Source organism: Piliocolobus tephrosceles, chromosome 10 (genome assembly GCF_002776525.5).
Source record: "Piliocolobus tephrosceles isolate RC106 chromosome 10, ASM277652v3, whole genome shotgun sequence".
Lineage (NCBI taxonomy): Eukaryota > Metazoa > Chordata > Mammalia > Primates > Cercopithecidae > Piliocolobus > Piliocolobus tephrosceles.
The window spans coordinates 66182317-66201903 of record NC_045443.1 but is presented as its reverse complement, the minus strand read 5'-3'; the positions used below and the strand labels follow the sequence as shown (position 1 = coordinate 66201903).

The window sequence follows — 19587 nt, the reverse complement described above, 5'->3', positions numbered from 1 at the left end:
CAGTGACCTTCCATTGTCTCACATGCTTTCTATGGCACAGGCTCACTATGCCACATTAATCAGGCTGGCAAGTTGCCTCCTCAAACAGTGCTTTATAAGAAAATAATAACAATAGCTAACATTTATTGAGCACAGATGACAATAAGTGCTTTTTAGGCCTCATTTCTTTTGATCACCTCTGGAGAAGGCATGTTTATTAGTCCCATGAAGGGGGCCCAGGTTTGTGCTTGGTTACCAGCTGTGGGAACCCAGCGCCTGAGCACCGAGCCTTGCCCAGCTGTGGATCCACTCCTTTACTCTCTCTTCTCTGTTTTTAAACTGTTCTGTTTTATGGTTTTAGTTATTAAGTATGGATCTATGATCTATCTCAAATTAATTTCACTTGGATGGATACTAAGTTGTTCCAGCACCATTTGGTGAGAGGATTTGGGCTTGTTGGTTCTGTAAAAAAGTAGCAAACTCTCAGAGGGCAACACTGGAAAAAGGTATCTTCCAGTCACCTACCTGTCCCTTTCTTTCCCCTACTCTTCACTTCTCTCTCATTGACTGCTGGGGAGCTAACAGACAAAGCACTCATGGTGAGCCTTTGTCACTTATGTTCATTCATTTTTCAGAGCAGCATGGGAGAAACATTTCTGAGGTTCTTTCTCATTTTAATAAGACTAGTAGGTGTTTTTCTGGTTCATCCAGGCACACACATTATTTGCACACATATTGGCATGTTGGATTGAAGCCTCAATTCTAGATTTAATTTATACAACCTCCTAATTGACTTCCTTGACATACCTATAGTCAACCTCCAACTTGACATACCTATAGTTGAATCTTTTTTTTTTTTTAATTGGAAGGGTTGATGCTAGTACAGGCTGAATGGGGTTCTCTACCATTCCCTTATGCTACAGATATTCAGATTGCCTAGGAATGGGGTCCTTGTCTCCTCACCTTCTCCCATCACCTCATTCTGCTCCTGGCTTGCTGTGTAGTAAACTATAACCAATACTCTAAAATCAGAGCTATGCTGAAAACTGGGACCATGCCCTGAAACCAGGAGCATCTAACATCCTCAGCCTAAGTGTGGATGCAGAAGAGAAGCCTGGGAAAATCTTCCCCAGCCCTCCCTACTGTTTGTTTTGTGCCTGTCTTCTATGCTATGTTTTTCAAATTTTGCAGAAAAAAATACTTTTCTTGGGTAATCTCTAGGTTGGTAAGACATCTCTAATTTCTGCCTAACGGAAATATTGAAGCAAGGCATGACTGTGTGCTTAAAGAATTGTGTGCCCAGGCCAGGCATGGTGGTTCATACTTATAATCCCATCACTTTGGGAGGTCAAGCTGGGGAGATTGTTGAGGCCAGGAGTTCAAGACTAGCCTGGGAAACATAGTAAGGCCTTGTCTCTAAAAAAAAAAATTTTTTTTTTTTTTTTTTTTGAGATGGAGTCTGGCTCTGTCGCCCAGGCTGGAGTGCGGTGGCCGGATATCAGCTCACTGCAAGCTCTGCCTCCCGGGTTTAGGCCATTCTCCTGCCTCAGCCTCCCGAGTAGCTGGAACTACAGGTGCCCGCCACTTCGCCCGGCTAGTTTTTTGTATTTTTTTAGTAGAGACGGAGTTTCACCGTGTTGGCCAGGATGGTCTTGATCTCCTGACCTCGTGATCCGCCCGTCTCGGCCTCCCAAAGTGCTGGGATTACAGGCTTGAGCCACCGCGCCCGGCCAAAAATTTTTTTTTAATTAGCCAGGCGTGGTGGTGCATACCCGTGGTCCCAGCTACTCAGGAGGCTGAGGTGGAAGGATTGCTTGAGCCTGAGAGGTTGAGGCTGCAGTGGGCCATGATCACACCACTGTACTTCAGCCTGGGTGACAAAGCGAGACCCTGTCTTAAAAAAAAAAAAAAGCATCTAGTGCCTAGAGTTTTAAGCCAACTCTAGAAACATTAAGCAAAGTATTTTAGGTCAGAGCCTGAGTTCAAACCCAGGTTTCCTTGACTTCAGGGCCAGTGGTCTTAAACACTGTACTGTAGAAGTAACTGTTGAATATGTTTGTTAAATAATTTAACTAAATTGCAATTAGTTTTTCTTTTGGAGTTGGGGTCTTGCTGTGTAACCCAGGCTAGAAAGCACTGGTGTGATCATGGCTCACTGTAACCTCAAACACCTGGGCCCAAGCACTCTTCCTGCCTCAGCCTCCCACATAGCTAGGTCTAGAGGTGTGTGCCACCACACCAGGCTAAGTTTTTTATTTTTTGTAGAGATAGGGTCCCACAGTGTTGTCCAGGCTGTTCGCAAACTCCTGGCCTCACGTGATCCTCTGGCCTTGGCCTTCCAGAGTGTTGGGATTATAGGCTTGAGCCATTGTGCCCAGCCTAAATTGCAATTCTGCTTTTCTGGGGAGGTGGAGGATAGGAATTTTTTTTAAGCTTTCATTTCTTAAAGATCAGTGAATTATTTTTACTATGATAGACTTGATATAGGCTTTTGTAACCGCCCAACAGGTTCATTTTGCCCGTTGCCCAGATAGAGCAGATGTATTAAGACAGGGGAACTGCGATAGAGAAAGAGTTTAATTCATGCAGAGCCAACTGAACAGGAGACCGGAGTTTTATTATTACTTACATCAGTCGCCCCAAGAATTCAGAGACGGGGATTTTAAGGATTATTTGGTGGGTAGGGGGAGAGACAGTGGGGAGTGGTGATTGGTCAGGTCGGAGACGAAATCATAGGGCATCAAAGCTGTCCTCTTGTGCTGAGTCAGTTCCTGGGTGGGGGCCACAAGACCAGATGAGCCCGTTTATCGATGTGGGTGGCGCCAGCAGATCCATCCAGTGCAGGGTCTGAAAAGTGTCTTAGGTTTTACAATAGCGATGTTATCCCCCTGAGCAACTGGGGAGGTTTGGAATCTAGCGGCCTCTGGCTGCGTAACTCCTAAGCCACAATTTCTAATCTTGTGGCTAATTTGTTAGTCCTATATTCAGGAAAAGGCTATTATCATCTTTGTTTCAATGTTAAACTATGAACTATGTTAGTTTAGCCTATGCCCAGGAATGAACAAGGACAGCTTGAAGGTTAGACGCAAGATGGAGTTGGTTTCATCAGATCTCTTTCACTGCCATAATTTTCTCACGGTTAGAATTTTTGCAAAGGCAGTTTCACTTTTGAAAAATTCACATCACATATAGAATTTTACATTTGTGGCATTGGTTTATAGTTTATGGTTTTCCAGAAATATAGGTTGAAAAGAAAAATCATTCCCTGGATAATAGTGGCCATATTTGTCAACCTAAAAATAAAGAGATAAAGGATAAATGATTTTCACACACCTTCTAGGTATAAAAGACAGTTTATGAGATGTAGTTTGCATGTCTAAATGTTTTACTTAGGGGGTATTTTAATGGTTTTCACAGACAGTGGCACACAGTATCTGAAATTATGGCTGTTCTGAAAAATCTGGAATGTATAGTCAACATGCAGTAGAGGTTCCCAACTTGTCATTAAACCAAAACACAGCATTAAAGCTTGTCTTTCTAAATGCCACTTCCCAAGCTCCTTTTTCTACCACTGTCCCGGGTGATAGCAAAATGTCCTCAGTAACACTATGTAGTTTGCATAATTAAGTTCTTTCTTTTTAGATTTAGGCAGAGCTCTTTGTTTTCCAGGTGAAATGTCTAATTCATTTTGAGCATGTTTTAAATTAATTAACTTTTTGATGACGCTGGGCCAGCGTGACCAGATATCCCAAGTCCCTGTCAGGAGCAGAATTATTAGCCTGTACCTCTATAAAATTTGTTCGGTGTTTAAAAATCCTTCAGATGAAATAGCTTGATCATTTTTACATCTCCCCTTACAAAGCACCTTAAGTCCTTATGTGAATTTCAGAAAGTTCTTCCTCAGGATAGTCTTGACCTTATAATGAACTGCCAACAGTAGTTTATTCACAATTATTCAGTGAATACATGATAGACCAGGAGCTGGACAAGCTATACCAGGAACACAGGGATACAGAGAAAAACCGTGAGGGTCCCTGACTTCGGGGCTTCGATGGTGGAGTTGGAGAAGGGGAGGTCAGTCAAGGTCAACCAAGTGATTGTAACGTGTGTGACCAGCATTAGATAATGCAAGTGTCATGGTGAACCCAGACTTGGGAGGCCAAGAAAAGTATGCTAGATAAATGTCATGTTTAGGCTGATATTTGAAGAAGAAGAATTAGCTCGGCGGGTCAGACAAATAACTTAAATCTATAACACACACACCACTGTGGAGCCCCATAGCCCAGTGACTTTCCCGCCAGAAGCTGCATCACAGTTAAACAGATTCCATTGTTAGGATAGCTGAAGATTCTCTCTCTCTCTCTCTCTCTCACACACACACACACACACACACCACAACACTGTCCGGGTTGTGGATTGTTCCTTCAAAAATTTTTTTCTGTTTTTTTATAAACAATCTGTGAAGAACCAGAACACTCACTTTTGTCTGTGTGGCAAGTTCCAACTTGGCTGAATTGAACTGCAGCTGATAGAGAATGTATTTTCTGCTTTCTGGGTGATTGCCATTTTAACCACCGGATGAAGGAGATGGAGTGAGTCTCCGGAGGCCCGTGTGTGCATCAGGCCCCCGTCTCTTCATGACGGCTTCTCCCTGAAGGCTGTGCTCTCACAGGAAGGAAGCCAGCATGCTGGGTGAAAGGCTGCCTGGGCAATTGGAGACTCTTTTGACCACATTCTTTTTTAAAATTTGGACTCTCCAGGGTTTCCTGTCAAAGACTTAATTTTCAATGAAGGGAGGTTTATACATAAAACATGAATGAGTGTTTGAGACATTTATATTAAGGTTGGGAAGAATTAATTTGAATAATATTTGGCATAAATCTGCTGTTACAGAAGCAGGAAAAGATGGCCCAAAAAGAAAGGAGGATTTTGTTTAACTGCCTCTGAAATTTCATCTGTTTACCTCAGCGTTTAAAAAATTATCTGACGCTTAGTTGGTTCTTTATCATATTTTCAAGATTTTTATTTACCCTTACAGTTGAGAACTTGTGATTTGTTGTGGAATATTGAGACACACAGAAAATACTTTGGTTATATACTTGTTTCCCTGAAAGAATCATGATTTTATTATTTTTGTAAAAATGACATAGGTTTTCTTTAAAAAGAATAAGGGGAAATAAAAATCATTCAGAATACTGTACCCAGCAATAGCCATCATTAATATTTGCCAGACGTCATTCTAGACATCTATATATTTCCGTAGTAAGAGAATGAGAGGAATTAAAAGAATATAAAATAAAATGTGTCATATGTTATATCGTATGAAATTTTATTTTATTTGAATTAACAGAAGAGTAAAACTGAAGTGAAACTAAAATAATTGGTGAAATTGATCCTTTCTCAAAATATGAAATTGATTATCACATTTTTCTTTCTTTCTTTCTTTCTTTCTTTTTTTTTTTTTTTTTAGACGGAGTCTCACTGTTGCCTGGCTGGAGTGCAGTGGTACAATCTCAGCTCATTGCAACCTCCAACACCCAGGTTCAAGCGATTCTCCTGCCTCAGCCTCCCAAGCAGCTGGGATTACAGGCACTGGCCACCATGCCCGGCTAAGTTTTGTATTTTTAGTGGAGATGGGGTTTCACCATGTTGCCCAGGCTGGTCTCAAACCCCTGACCTCAGTTGATCTGCCCACCTCAGCCTCCCAAAGTGCTGGGATTGCAGGCGTGAGCCATCGTGCCCAGCCCCAACTTTTATATTTCGTTCTGTACCCATGCTCCCAAGACTGTGTCTATCCAATTCTGTATCTAACAGAATACCAACTCAGCCTAGCTCCTAATCATGGCTTCTTTACACTTCCTTTTCACTTTCTTTTGGTTGGGTGAATTTCATTGCCAGCTCATGTCTTGATTATTTGCAGGCTGGAGAATGTATGGTTCAGATAGCTAAGAGAGAAATTCACATTTAGAGTCACATGGGGATTCTGATATCATTTCCTCTCTGTTCTTGACTTGGGACTCATATAGGTCAGGGATTTTTGCCAATTGAACCATACTATGGCCTCTAACCAGCATTTAGACATTTAAGGAACTATGGGACTCCTGGTCACTTCCTCCTCACCTTCCTGTACCTATTCCTCCCCAAACCCTTCTGAGAAACCTCCTTAAACCAACTATCCTTTTCACTTTTTTTTTTTTTTTTTTTTTGATATAGTGTCTCACTCTGTCACCCAAGCTGGAGTGCAGTGGTGCGATCTCGGCTTATTGCAACCTCTGCCTCCCAGGTTCAAGCAATTCTCGTGCCTCAGCCTCCTGAGTAGCAGGGACTACAGGCACCTGCCACCATGCCCAGCTAATTTTTGTATTTTTAGTAGAGACGGGGTTTCACTCTGTTGGCCAGGCTGGTCTGGAAGTCCTGACTTTGGGTGATCTGCCCACCTCGGCCTCCCAAAGTGCTGGGATGACAGGCGTGAGCCACCATGCCCGGCCCCTTTTCACATTTAAAGTTACTGTCCCAGTTTTATGTTACCAGCTGCTCCCCGCTGGCTTTAGGGCAGATCATAAGTAGCTCGTTGAGGTTACTTCCAAAGGTGCTGGACCTTCAAAAACCTATTGTATCTTAAAATTGGAACCCAGTGTGGGGTACGAGTGACTTTTTTGGTTATTAGCTTGTAAGGACTTTTTCCAGTGACAATTTTGACTATAAAAACAAAAATCTGACTGGGTGCGGTGACTCACACCTGTAATCCCAGCACTTTGGGAGGCTGAGGTGGGCAGATCATCTGAGGTCAGGAGTTCGAGACCAGCCTGGCCAACATGGAAACCTTGTCTCTACTAAAAATATAAAAATTAGCCAGACAAGGTGGTGGGTGCCTGTAATCTCAGCTACTTGGGAGGGTGAGGCAGGAGAATTGTTTGAATCCAGGAGACGGAGGTTGCAGTGAGCCAACGTGGTGCCACTGCACTCCAGCCTGGGTGACAGAGTGAGACTCTGTCTCAAAAAAAAGAAATCAAGGTAGTGGAAGAGGAAGATAAAAAATGAGTAGGAAAAAAGTTGAAGTCAGGATTGGAAATAATCTCACTCTAAATTTTATGGTTGTCTGTGAATCTATAATTCATATATCCCAAGTTCCCTTCCTTCCTTCCTTCCTTTCTTTCTTTCTTTCTTTCTTTCTTTCTTTCTTTCTTTCTTTCTTTCTTTCTTTCTTTCTTCTTTTTCTTTTCTTTTTTTTTTGAGACAGGGTCTCACTCTGTCACCCATGCTGGAATGCAGTCGTGCGATCTCTGCCCACTGCTGCCTCAACCTCCTGGGCAGCACAAGTGATCCTCCAACCTCAGCCTCCTGAGTAGTTGGGGCCACAGATCTGTGTCATCATGCCAGCTAATTTCTTATTTTATGTAGTGATGGGATCTCACTACATTGCCCAGGCTGGTCTCGAGCTCCTGGGCTCTGCCTTAGCCTCCCAAAGTGCTGAGATTACAGGCATAAGCCACTGCCACCAGTCCCAAATTTTCTTGTCCCAATTTCAATTATTCTATATTCATTAGAATAACAGATGTTTAAAGTGTGGTCTCTTTATGTGCCAGTGAGGGAATCAAGTGAGAAGTGGTCATCCAAGGATCACTTATCCTATGTCACAATGTTGAAGTCCTACAGTGAAATCATGACTGGAAATTCTTCTGAAGCTCCATGAAATCTTTTCTTGCACAGTGTCTACATGAATGTGCCTGCAGCACTCTTCTGATTTTCTCACCTGCTGCCCCTGAGTTTTCATTTACTAACCCCTCAACAATATCCATTCTTCTGAAGCAGATTCCTTGAACCTAGAATGACAGGGAGAACTTGATGTAGTCTAAGCAGATCTTCCTATGATAAGGCTGACATTTAAATTACTTTTTTTAAATAAGAAAAATAATGAATCTCTCTCCTGGGGAGGAATTATAAAGCAAGATCTCTTACAGGCCTTCAGTTTCCCAGGCCTTATTGATATGTAAGCTAATTTTAGGTGGATATGACAGTTTTTAACATTTTAATAGTCATGCTTTTACTTAACGTATATTAGAAATATATATCTAGAAAAGTGATAATGATATGAAGTTTCATGTTACAAAATAAAAGATAGTATACAGATAATATGCAGATATGGCAAAGAGTTATGAGGATGATGTACAAATGACTAAAGTATTCAGAAATACATAGATATGGCCAAAATTGCACAGATGTGCAACAGGAGAACCAGCAAATAAGCAAATGTAAAAGTCAGAAATCTATTTAAATTATGCTTATTACAAACTTGGATTTTTCCCTATTGAAATCTGTAGTCTGATACAATAGCGCACATCTGTAGTCCTAGCTACTTAGGAGGCTAAAGTAGGAGGATCACTTGAGCTCAGGAGTTGGAAGCCAGCCTGAGCAACATAGCAAGACCCTGTCTTAAAAAAAAAAAACTACAATGCGATGATTCTAAGTCAGTTATCGACCAATACATACATGATAAGCTTCATATGCACCATGCATTCTCAGGGAAATGCGTGATTCCTGTGCTTCTCTGTAACTCGACCTCTTGCTCTACCACTCCAGAAGATACCTTGGAAGGCAACCAAATGAAAAATGTTATAATAAGAATCATTATTCCAGCCAGGCGCAGTGGCTCATGCCTGTAATCCCAGCACTTTTTGGGAGTCTGAGGCAGGTGGATCACTTGAGGTTAGGAGTTCAAGACCAGCCTGGCCAACATAGTGAAACCCCATCTCTACTAAAAATACAAAAATTAGCTGGGCATGGTGGCACATGCCTGTAATCCCAGCTACTCAGGAAGCTGAGGCAAAAGAATCACTTGAACCCGGGAGACGGAGGTTGCAATGAGCCAAGGTCACGCCACTGCACTTCAGCCTGGGTGACAGAGTTGAAACTGTCTCAAAAAAAAAAAGAAGAAAAAGAAGATGCATTTTTCCACTCTAATTCATTTTTGCAATGTGTAAACTATTTACAAATAGGCACTTTAACTCTTGCTAACATTTTTCAGCACACCCTATGACTGCTCACCACCTGATTGCCACTTGGCAGAGCATAAGCATGCTTGAGAAAGAGTGGTCTTACAAACTAGTTTGGGTCTGAGATACCATATGTAGCAACCCCTGTTGGGGAATTTGCGCTGTAGGGAGTGCTTTCCTTATTGCCTCTGACCTAATAATATCCTCTTTTCTCTTTAACATATACAGACTGTTGGGCGGGAGCTGCTGCTCCATCTGATTGACTATCTTGTAACCAATGATGGCAAAGACCCTGAAATCACAAATCTGATCAATAGTACCCGGATACACATCATGCCTTCCATGAACCCAGATGGATTCGAAGCCGTCAAAAAGCCTGACTGTTACTACAGCATCGGAAGGTAAAGAGGGGCTGGTCTGTCTGTACTTCAAAACAAGCAACACAACACAAAGGCTCCTGTCAGCAGCTGTTGGCCTTGGCAAGAGGAGTTGTGTCATGGTGAGAGCCCTCAGCCGGTGTCATGTCACTGATGTGCCAAAGCTTAAGGCATATCAGGGTTACCCCTGGCTTGCAGGAAGAAATGCAAATAAGGCTACTTTGCACCGGTGCTCGCCTAGCCTCTCCATCTTCATTTGCCACTCCCTCTCCCTCCCCTGCCTCCTCCCCTCTGGGCCTCCTTCCTGGAACTACCAGGTGCTTTCTTACCTCAGCGTTTTACACACAGCATTTCCTCCCCCTGCCTAAATAGCATTTCCTCCAAGACTCTTTCTCCCGACCTGTCATACACTAGATCCCCTGATAAACTCTCAGATCACCTGGCACTTTACTGTCAGAGCACGACTTTGAATATCTCATTTCTTGCTTCATGTCTCTGTCCCCACTACACTGCAAGCTACCTGCAGGCAGGAATCCTGTCCATTATGTTTGTCGTCGTTAGATCCCCAGTGCCTGGCAGAGTACCCAGGCCCTTAATGACTGGTTGATTTATTAGGCCAGACGTCCAAGAACTAACCGTAACCCAGGGTGGGTCTTGAAGGAGCTTGATTCCCTCCAATTTTAAGTTTTTCTAGCATATTTGAACATGGCCGTTCCACGTTTCACAAATACTTTTGTGTAATGTAGTTGTTTCTGTTATCAGTTGCTACTTAATGAACCACCCCAAAATTAGCAACCTAAAGCAACAGCCTTTTTCTTTACTGTTGATTCCGTAGGTCAGGAATTTGGACAGGGCAGAGCAGGGATGGCTGTTCTCTGTGTCACAGGTCTGGGGTCAGCTCTGGTCTTTCTGAGACAATTTACCTGGAGCCATGGACTCTCCGTGGGCTCTCTACGTGGCTACTATTGGGATCTCAGGGTCCTAAAAGGGAGCATCTAAGAGCAGAAGTCCCAAAATACAAACACTTATCAAACCTCTGCCCGCATCAATAGCTAGTATCTCATTGGTTAGAGCAGATCACAAGGGATAGGATGCCATGGGGTGTGAGTGCCAGGTGTGGGTCATAGCAGGCCACCATGGCAGCTATCCACCACGCCCATACTCACATTTGGAAAGACACCTGGAGCCTAAACCAAAGGGCAAGACACTGTAAGAATCTACTCCCTCATGCCCTATCAATATGCTCTAAAATATTCTTTCTTTTAAAGGGAAAATTATAACCGGTATGACTTGAATCGAAACTTCCCTGATGCTTTTGAATATAATAATGTCTCAAGGCAACCTGAAACTTTGGCAGTCATGAAGTGGCTGAAAACAGAGACGTTTGTCCTCTCTGCAAACCTCCATGGTGGTGCCCTTGTGGCCAGTTACCCGTTTGATAATGGTGTTCAAGGTAAGCAGGTACGGGCCCGGTTCTGGCTTCCTAAGTCCAGAGTGGGGCTGAGACTCTCTGCCTCTGGGTGGGGATCAGCTCTCCCTTCCCCACTTAACTTCTCCGGCACGGTGAAAAGGGCTTCGTGTTCCCAACCCTAGCCATCCTTCCTGGAATTCTTCAACAGCAGATGGGCAGTGTGGCTGAACTGACAACCCACAGCTGGACATGTATCAGTGAATTAGTGAAATTTAGATTCTAGAAAGTACGATCTAGTCAGATTTTGATTCTCTGACAAGAGACAACATGGCTAAAATAACATAAGACTGGAACAACTCATTTTTTTTTTTTTTTTTTTTTTTTTTTGCTAATCATATGAACAATAATTGTTGACTCTTCTTAAAACTCTGTGGGATGAGGACCCAAAATATTACAGTAGCTTTAATTCACCCCTATAATACCCAATGAAATTGTCTTTACCTCCAGAAATTAGCAAGAGTGACTAAGAGGACACTTAATTTTTAAGCTGATTTAGGAGTTTGGATTTGTATCTGACTTATTTGGGGGCTATCACCTTGCATATGTTTATTATAAAGTAGAAAGAAGAATAGAGGAAGCATTCATGGAGGTGGGTGGAGGATTTCTCTCTAGGGAAATCAGAGCATCTGTGTGTGATGTGATTATGTCTTCGCTAATATAGTGTTTGTGTTTCCTCTTACTCTAAAGTCAGTTTAAAGGTCTTGGTTCATCTTTTAAATGCAGCAACTGGGGCATTATCCTCCCGCAGCTTAACTCCTGATGATGATGTTTTTCAATATCTTGCACATACCTATGCTTCAAGAAATCCCAACATGAAGAAAGGAGACGAGTGTAAAAACAAAATGAACTTTCCTAATGGTGTTACAAATGGATACTCTTGGTATCCACTCCAAGGTGAGTTTCTCTTCATTTCTTCCATTCCCCTTATTGCCTTCACCCAGAAGTACCAGCTGGTTTATTTTGATCCAGCAGTTGTTAAAAGAACTTTAGGCACAATAAGCCCTTCACTGTGTCCTTATCAGCTGATATCATAAGGGCAGTGGGTGACTGATCGCTTGAGAGCTGCTCAGACATGTTTCTCATTACCAAGGGCCTTCTGCATTCATTCAGTCACTTATTCTGTGTCTGCCTACTGTGAGCCAGGAATTGTACCAAGAAAGATGAACAAGACACACACCTCACCCTGGAGTTGAACAGGGGAGACAGACACACAGATAAGTAATTGTGATAGCAGTGTAATTAGAATAAAAACAGATTTAGAAAAGGTGCAGTGTACCCCAAGGGTGTGCAGAGCCAAAACACAATAGGGAGTAGTGAAGACCTTGGAGAAATGTGATACTTACATCCCATCTAACAGGGACAGCTGCTACTAGATCTAGCTAATTATTGCCATGCAGCCTTGGGGAGCCAATACTGCCAGATCTTGCAGTTTGTAAAAAGAAGCTGGATTTGTACATGAAGTATCATGATTTTAAAGCCATTTTGTGGGCTCAACAAAAGAGCTCTTCAGACAGGATACAGCGGGAGGAGGGCCCCCAGTTCTCCACCCTTGGAATAAGACAGCCAGGTAAGGGACAGGATGAGATTGCTGTGTAGGCAACATGGAAGGAGAGATATTCTTATTAGAGGGAATAATATAAACACAAACCCGGGGTAGGAGGGACCTAGGATGGAAGGACAGGAGGAAAGACGGTGGACTGGAACTGGATTTCCATGCCTCAGGGGAAAACATTCCCTTTTGGACTAGTTAGCCTGACCCCACCAACAGCAAGCTGCAGCGTGCATTTCTGCATGCAGGCCACTTCCAAAGGTGGCCCTAATTGTCACTTTGGATACACAGGCTTTCAGGTAATCTTGCAGCACAAGCTGGTATTTTTATGCCTGGGTGGCTCTCTGTCAGTTTTCCAGGTAATATAAATAAGCATAGACCACAACTGATAGGCAGCAGGTTCAGGCAGCATTCTAAACGTCTCTCTAGTGTCCAAGATACAGCCCCCTCTCCTACGTTAGGGCTCCTGCATCGTCCCTGCTCTCCATAATTTGTAGCTAAGAAAGGGCCCATCCTGTCCAGTGGCCAAGCTATCCTTCATGTTCACTGTCTAACTTTCTAAGGCAAATCCAGATGTGTAGGAAATTGGCTAGGAGCGATTGCTGCTGGTAATTGTTCCCAAGTGTGCCTGTGTGTGAGCTGTGTATCCTTCTCAGACGAAAAACAGGTGAAGCCAGCTGCCTTGAGGAGCCCAGAAGAATGTGCCTGGCCTGGCCTGGATGTTTTGTTGGCCAGGCCTGACCCCCCTTATCCAGAACTGCACTCTCCATGCTTGGCAGTCTCAGTCCTGGCTATTTGCTAGGGATCCATAATGCATGCCTATTTTGCTATTTAAATTTTTTCCACCGGAGACATGTCCAGCCGCAGGCTTTGTCTTGTTTTCTTTCCTCTCTTCTTTTTCCTTCTACTACTTTTTGGTGAAAATGAGGTCAGAGAGAAATACAAAACCTGCAAGGTAAGTAAAGGAAATAGAAAGGACAGAGAAATTCTTCCTGGCTGGAATCTGGGCCGACTGGCTTACATAGATATTACTTAATATTTAAGTAACATTTTTATATCATATTTTGACCACTTTCTTAGCATTAAATTTTTTTAAAAGAAAAAAGCTTTTTTATTTTTGTTTTGTTTTTAGAGATGGGGTCTTATCATGTTGTACAGGCTGGCCTTGAACTCCTAGCCTCAAGCAGTCCTCCCACCTTGGCCTCCCAAAGTGTTTGGATTACAGGCATGAACCACAGTACCTGGCCTAAAATTTTTTTCTACTTCAGTGCTTCCAAAATATCCTGATGAAACTGAGAATACATATTTTTTTGGACAGGTATCAAGTGTAACAAATTAAAATCTGTCAGAAACTACTTCCTTAAAAGTTACTATATTTCGTCAAATCCAAGATACTGTTGATTATAAAACCCAGTGTACCACCAAGAAAGAAAATAAAATATTTTCAGTTAAACTAAAGACATGATGCTTTTAGCAATAAAAATGTTTAAGACACATCCCAATTCAGAGATATTAAAGTATAAAAAATGTTGCATCTTCGGCCAGGTGCAGCAGCTCACACCTGTAATCCTAGCACTTCGGGAGGCCAAGATGGGCACATTGCCCAAGCTCAGGAGTTTGAGACCAGTCTGGGCGACATGGTGAAACCCCGTCCCTACCAAAATAAAAAAAAAATTAGCCTGGCGTGTTGGTGCACGACTATAGTCCCAGCTACTCGGGAGGCGGAGGTTACAGTGAGCTGAGATGGTGCCACTGCGCTCCAGCCTGTGCAACAGAGCAAGACTCCATCTCAAAAAAAAAAAAAAAATGTTGCATCTTAGAAAATATGAAATGAAGGCCACCACAGTGGCTCATGCCTACAATCCCTGAGCGACAGAGCAAGACCCTGTCTCAAAAACAAACAAACAAAATAGCCAGGTGTGGTGGCACAAATCTGTAGCCTCAGCTACTTGAGAGGCTGAGGCAGGAGGATCGCTTCAGCCGAGAAGTTTGAACTTACAGTGAGCTGTGATTGCACCACTGCATTCCAGCCTGGGTGATGGAGTGAGACCATGTCTCTATTTAAAAAAAAAAAAAAAAAAAGGAGAAACAGAAAAAGAAAGTATGAAATGATTATAACCTTTTGAAAGCAGGGGACCAGAGGAGAGAATTGGAAAGTCAGCATGAGCAGTGGCAGCGTGGGCTCCACAGGGGGCGGGGCCTTTCACCTTGGAGAGGCAGTGCAGCATTCTTTCTTTGATCCCCAGGAGCACTCCTGGCATATTGGGAAGCCCACAGGGGCTGGCGGAAGGTGGCCTGCACTCCAGTGTCTGCCATTTACTGGCCGAAACCCCAGGGCACTTTGCTTAACATCTGTGATCACGTTTCCTCGTCTGTAAACTAGGGGCAGTTGCTGTGAGGATTAAATGAGCTGATGCAAAGCACTTCATACGGTACCTGGTAATAGTGAATGTTGGCCATGATTCCCCCAAATTAGTGTGCTTAGCTTTACTTAGTAAGTGTATTTATAAAGGATTTGTAGAAATATTTTTAAAGGAATCTTATTCTAGCTTATATCCATTTAAAATGTAATTTAAGAAACAAATGGAATTCAAAGAATTGTTTTTGTGATGTAGGATTTCAAAAAATAAAAACACAAAAGGACACTTCCTTCACCCCTCACTTAATTTTGATGCACAGCTGAACTTCAGTCAGCTCTGATCCAGTTACCCATATGGGGATATTTAGGATTGTCTGGTCATACCTAGGTAATAAAATGTCAAGCCCTGATTTTACAAGCTAATGTGTCAAATTCATCTTTTCCTGTTTACATGTAGCTGTCTGATTCACTTGTCCCCAAAAGGCACGTGAAACTTGGCTCCACTCCAATTTTAGACCCTAACAAAAATTAAATATGCTTGTGTTTAGGTGGAATGCAAGATTACAACTACATCTGGGCCCAGTGTTTTGAAATTACGTTGGAGCTGTCATGCTGTAAATATCCTCGTGAGGAGAAGCTTCCATCCTTTTGGAATAATAACAAAGCCTCATTAATTGAATATATAAAGCAGGTGCACCTAGGTTTGTAAAATCTTCTTATTAATTCCCTATTAATACAAAATAGAGCATCTGGCAAGACCTCTGGGTTGAGTAAACGCAAGCCTTTTTTTATGCTGTGTAGTTACAGCCTCGTTTCAGTGCCAGATCTGATGGTTAAGAATTCTCTCTGCATGAGTATCTGCAGTGTGTGAGAAATGCAGTGCCCGCTCGTTCATAGAAAAGGAAGCATGATGTGTGTTCCTTTAATATGAGGGTATAAAAATCCAGAGAACTAGCCAGCCGTGGTGGCTCACGCCTGTAATCCTAGCACTTTGGGAGGCTGAGGTAGATGGATCACCTGAGGTCAGGAGTGCAAGACTAGCCTGGCCAACAAGGCAAAACCTCATCTCTACTGAAAATACAAAAATTAGCTGAGTGTGGTGACGCACGCCTGTAGTCCCAGCTTCTTGGGAGGCTGAGGCAGGAGAATCACTTGAACCTGGGAGGTGGAGGTTGCAGTGAGCCGATGTGGTACCACTGTACTCCAGCCTGGGCGATAGAGTGAGACTCTGTCTCAAAAACAAACAAACAAACATCCAGAGTCCTCCTAATTTTACATGTCGAATGATCTAGAAATCTGGCAAAATATCAGGAAAACAGGTTTCTACTCTGTTACATCATGTCCCATTTAGAAAAATACTATGTTTGCTTGTCACTCACCACACAGTACCAAGGACCCTGAGAACACTGGACATACCACTTTGCATTTTTTCCAGAATTGGGGTGGTGAGCTAGCACCATTGCCTTCAACCCCTCTTACCTGTGAACTCTGCTAGATGTCCTGGTGCTAAGAATCTTGCCAGCCTGTTTCCTGAAGGCTGACTGGCCCTTATCACAGATAGACTAAATGTGGCAGAGTGGTAGCTCTCAAACGTGCAGCAGACGCACTGGGAGGCCTTGCTAAAACAGATTGCCAGGCCCCAACCTGGAGTTTCTGTCTGAGTAGACCTTCAGTGACTACTGCCTTCCCACATGATGCTGGTGCTGCTGGTCCAGGGGCTATACTTAGAAAGCCATTGTGCTAGAGAAACACACTACTTGAGATGATGGAATCTTGTGCAGTTCAAGTTTATTAACCAGGTGGTGTTTCTTTGGGCAAGGTGTGGAAGGCTCTTCTATATTTATAAAGTTATCTTTCTCCATTCAGAATGGCTTGGGGAGAGAAATATATCAGGAATTGGCATAATAGCTATGATACCACATAGAGAGAGAGTGTGTGTGTATGTGTATGTGTGTAGGTGTGTGTGCATGCATGTGTTGAAAAGATTTGCTGCATGGGCCTACTGCATAATTGCATAATTCCTGGAATTTTCTGCATGATTCACAGCAAAGCTTTCCTCCTGCTACAAAGAAGATGGAGAAGGATGAAGGAAGGTAGCACAGGGCCAGAGGGCTGAGTGCAAGGATAATTAGAACCCTTCCTGGGCCACACATCCCTAAAAGGGATGCCCCTGCCCTCTTTCATACCTGTGTCCCCAGCCTCCAATCCCTGAACTGAAGTACACAAAGATTACTGGTAAACTCACAGCGCTGTGTCTAACTGGCTGAGTCATTCATGGACTAGGTTGACTCCCTATTATAGGGGATGTTATGAAGTATCGTTCTTTCTCACTAGCATCTTAACAAAGACTATAAACTTATTATTGGGACTTTCACCTTCTTCATTATGTCATCAAATGTTGTCTTGGGTTCTCTCTTGCTTAGTATTCTGGTATTTCTTTCTCCACTAGATTTTCCTCATGAGGTATGTCATGCATTAATCTAACATTTCTATTATATTTCTACTTCTATTGATCCTTTAGTTTGTTAATCTATTACTAGTATTATTATCATTATCATTAGTTTAGAGACAGGGCCTCACTCTGTCACCCAGGCTGGAGTACAGTGGCGCAGTCATCGCCCACTGTAACCTTGAACTCCTGGGCTCAAGTGATCCTTCTGCCTCAGCCTCCCAAGTAAGTAGGACTACAGGTGCACACCACCACATCCAGCTAATTTTTAAAAATATGTTGTATAGAGATAGAATCTTGCTATGTTGTCCAGGTGAATCCCAAACTCCTGGGCTCAAGCGATCCTTCTGCCTAAGCCTCCCAAAGTGCTGGGATCCCAGGTGCGAGCCACTGTGACTGGCTCTGCCTGTTTTCTGAAATGCATTCTTCACCAGTATCAACATGGTTATGTTGATGGGCATGCAAGTGAACATCAAATATGCTCTGTGTAACTGCACCACTATTTTCAGAACCTCAATCTAGCTATAAAGATTATTTACCAAGCACTGAATTAATGTGGGCTTTGAAGTATCATGTCGATGTAATATTGCCAGGGAAAGGGCTTTGTGAACTGATAAATAACATACAAATTGCAGCATACCTATTGTTATTATTTTTAATAATTTGGAAGGCTTACCAGTCCATTTGCATAGGTTTTGTTTGTTTGTTTGTTTTTGAGACGGAGTCTCGTTCTGTCACCCAGGCTGGAGTGCAGTGGTACAATGATCTCGGCTCACTGCAACCTCCGCCTCCCAGGTTCATGTGATTCTCCCGCCTCAGCCTCCCAATTTGCTGGGATTACAGGCACCCACCATCATGCCCAGCTAGTTTTGTATTTTTGTAGAGACAGGGTTTCACCATATTGGCCAGGCTGGTCTTGAACTCCTGACCTCAGGTGATCCGCCGGCCTCGGCCTCCCAAAGTGCTGGGATTACAGGCATGAGCCACCATGCCCAGCCCATTTGCACTAGGTTTTATAAAGAATGTTTATCTGCCTGTCTCCATAATCAGATGTAAACAACTCACTCAAAAAATACATATATTGGCATATCAACCCTGCCCCCTTGTGGTTTAAGACAGATGCATAACATGGTTTAATAATGAAACCATATTTCAAAATACCAATACAGTGTGGTTATTACTCCTCTCTACTGGTATCCAATAAGAGACTAATGAATATTTTGTTTGTGAAGAATGGCAATAAATGACACCCCTTTATTGGTATTGCTCTGGTTTAAGGACTTTTTTTTTTTTTTTTTTTTTTTTTTGTTTGAGATGGAGTCTCACTCTGTCGCCCAGGCTGGAGTGCTGTGGCCGGATCTCAGCTCACTGCAAGCTCCGCCTCCCGGGTTCATGCCATTCTCCTGCCTCAGCCTCAGGGGTAGCTGGGACTACAGGCGCCGCCACGTTGCCCGGCTAGTTTTTTGTAGTTTTTAGTAGAGACGGGATTTCACCGTGTTAGCCAGGATAGTCTTGATCTCCTGACCTCGTGATCTGCCCGTCTCAGCCTCCCAAAGTGCCGGGATTACAGGCTTGAGCCACCGCGCCCGGCCAAGGACATTATTAATATTTGTCAAGCTGCATTGCGTTTACTGGTTCCATTATACCAATTGCTAGGATGCTTCTGTGTTTCTGAGGTTTTGACCCATCTGGAAGTCGCTGAGCCACCTTGTCTGGGAAGGAAAGGCCTTCTGCTTTAGTGGAAGGGCCTTGCCAAGAGGGCAGAGGCTTAGATAGAGCCCAAGCTGTTTTGTCATCTGGCGATGTTTGCAATCTTGAGCAAGCGCTTGTCTGTAGTGTTGTCAACAGAAAGTTGAGAATAATAGCATCGGCCTTGCCTCCCACCAGCCTGTTGTAAGGCGTCAGTGTGTTATTCTTTCAACTAGAACTCACTGCAGACCTCAACTGAAACTCGGGCCCTTGGTGCCATGCTGTCCTGCTTAGAGGATGATTTACTAGGTTCAAGTTGAGTTGAGGGTGTCGGCAGACATTATGACCAAGGTAGCAAAGGAGGGCAAGTGTGAATTCTAGAGGCTTAGACTGTCTTGCTCATCCCCATCTCTGAAGCAAAGATGAGCCAGACACGGTGTTACCTGCTCTGGCCCTGTCTCTCCCCTGGACTCCTCAGAGCAGATCTGAACCCAGAGAGCAAGGGAATAGCTCACAGCATCCAGAAACCTAAGTAACTTGGGCCTAAAAGAATCTGATATGTGCTGAGTTCCAGAAGACTGTGGGCCACAGATGTGGATCTGTCATCCCATCCAAAATAGGAGGCAACTGTGATCATGCGGTGGGGACATGGGCACAAACAAGCAGTCTCCTATGTACTGTCCCAGCTCCAACTCTAAATCGTGCCCAACAAATGCAGAAT

At 43.3% G+C, this 19587-nt stretch overlaps 1 protein-coding gene across 3 annotated transcripts in view; it reads left to right on the top strand.

The window, feature by feature from the left end:
- Positions 1-19587, top strand: part of CPM (carboxypeptidase M) — a 110318-nt gene that overhangs the window by 78392 nt on the left and 12339 nt on the right. For all 3 annotated transcript variants that reach the window (XM_023195337.1, XM_023195336.1, XM_023195335.1), the window contains exons 4-7: positions 9201-9373; positions 10618-10802; positions 11544-11714; positions 15277-15429. In XM_023195337.1, the coding sequence (XP_023051105.1) occupies positions 9201-9373; positions 10618-10802; positions 11544-11714; positions 15277-15429 (682 nt within the window). The remainder of the gene's footprint in view (positions 1-9200; positions 9374-10617; positions 10803-11543; positions 11715-15276; positions 15430-19587) is intronic.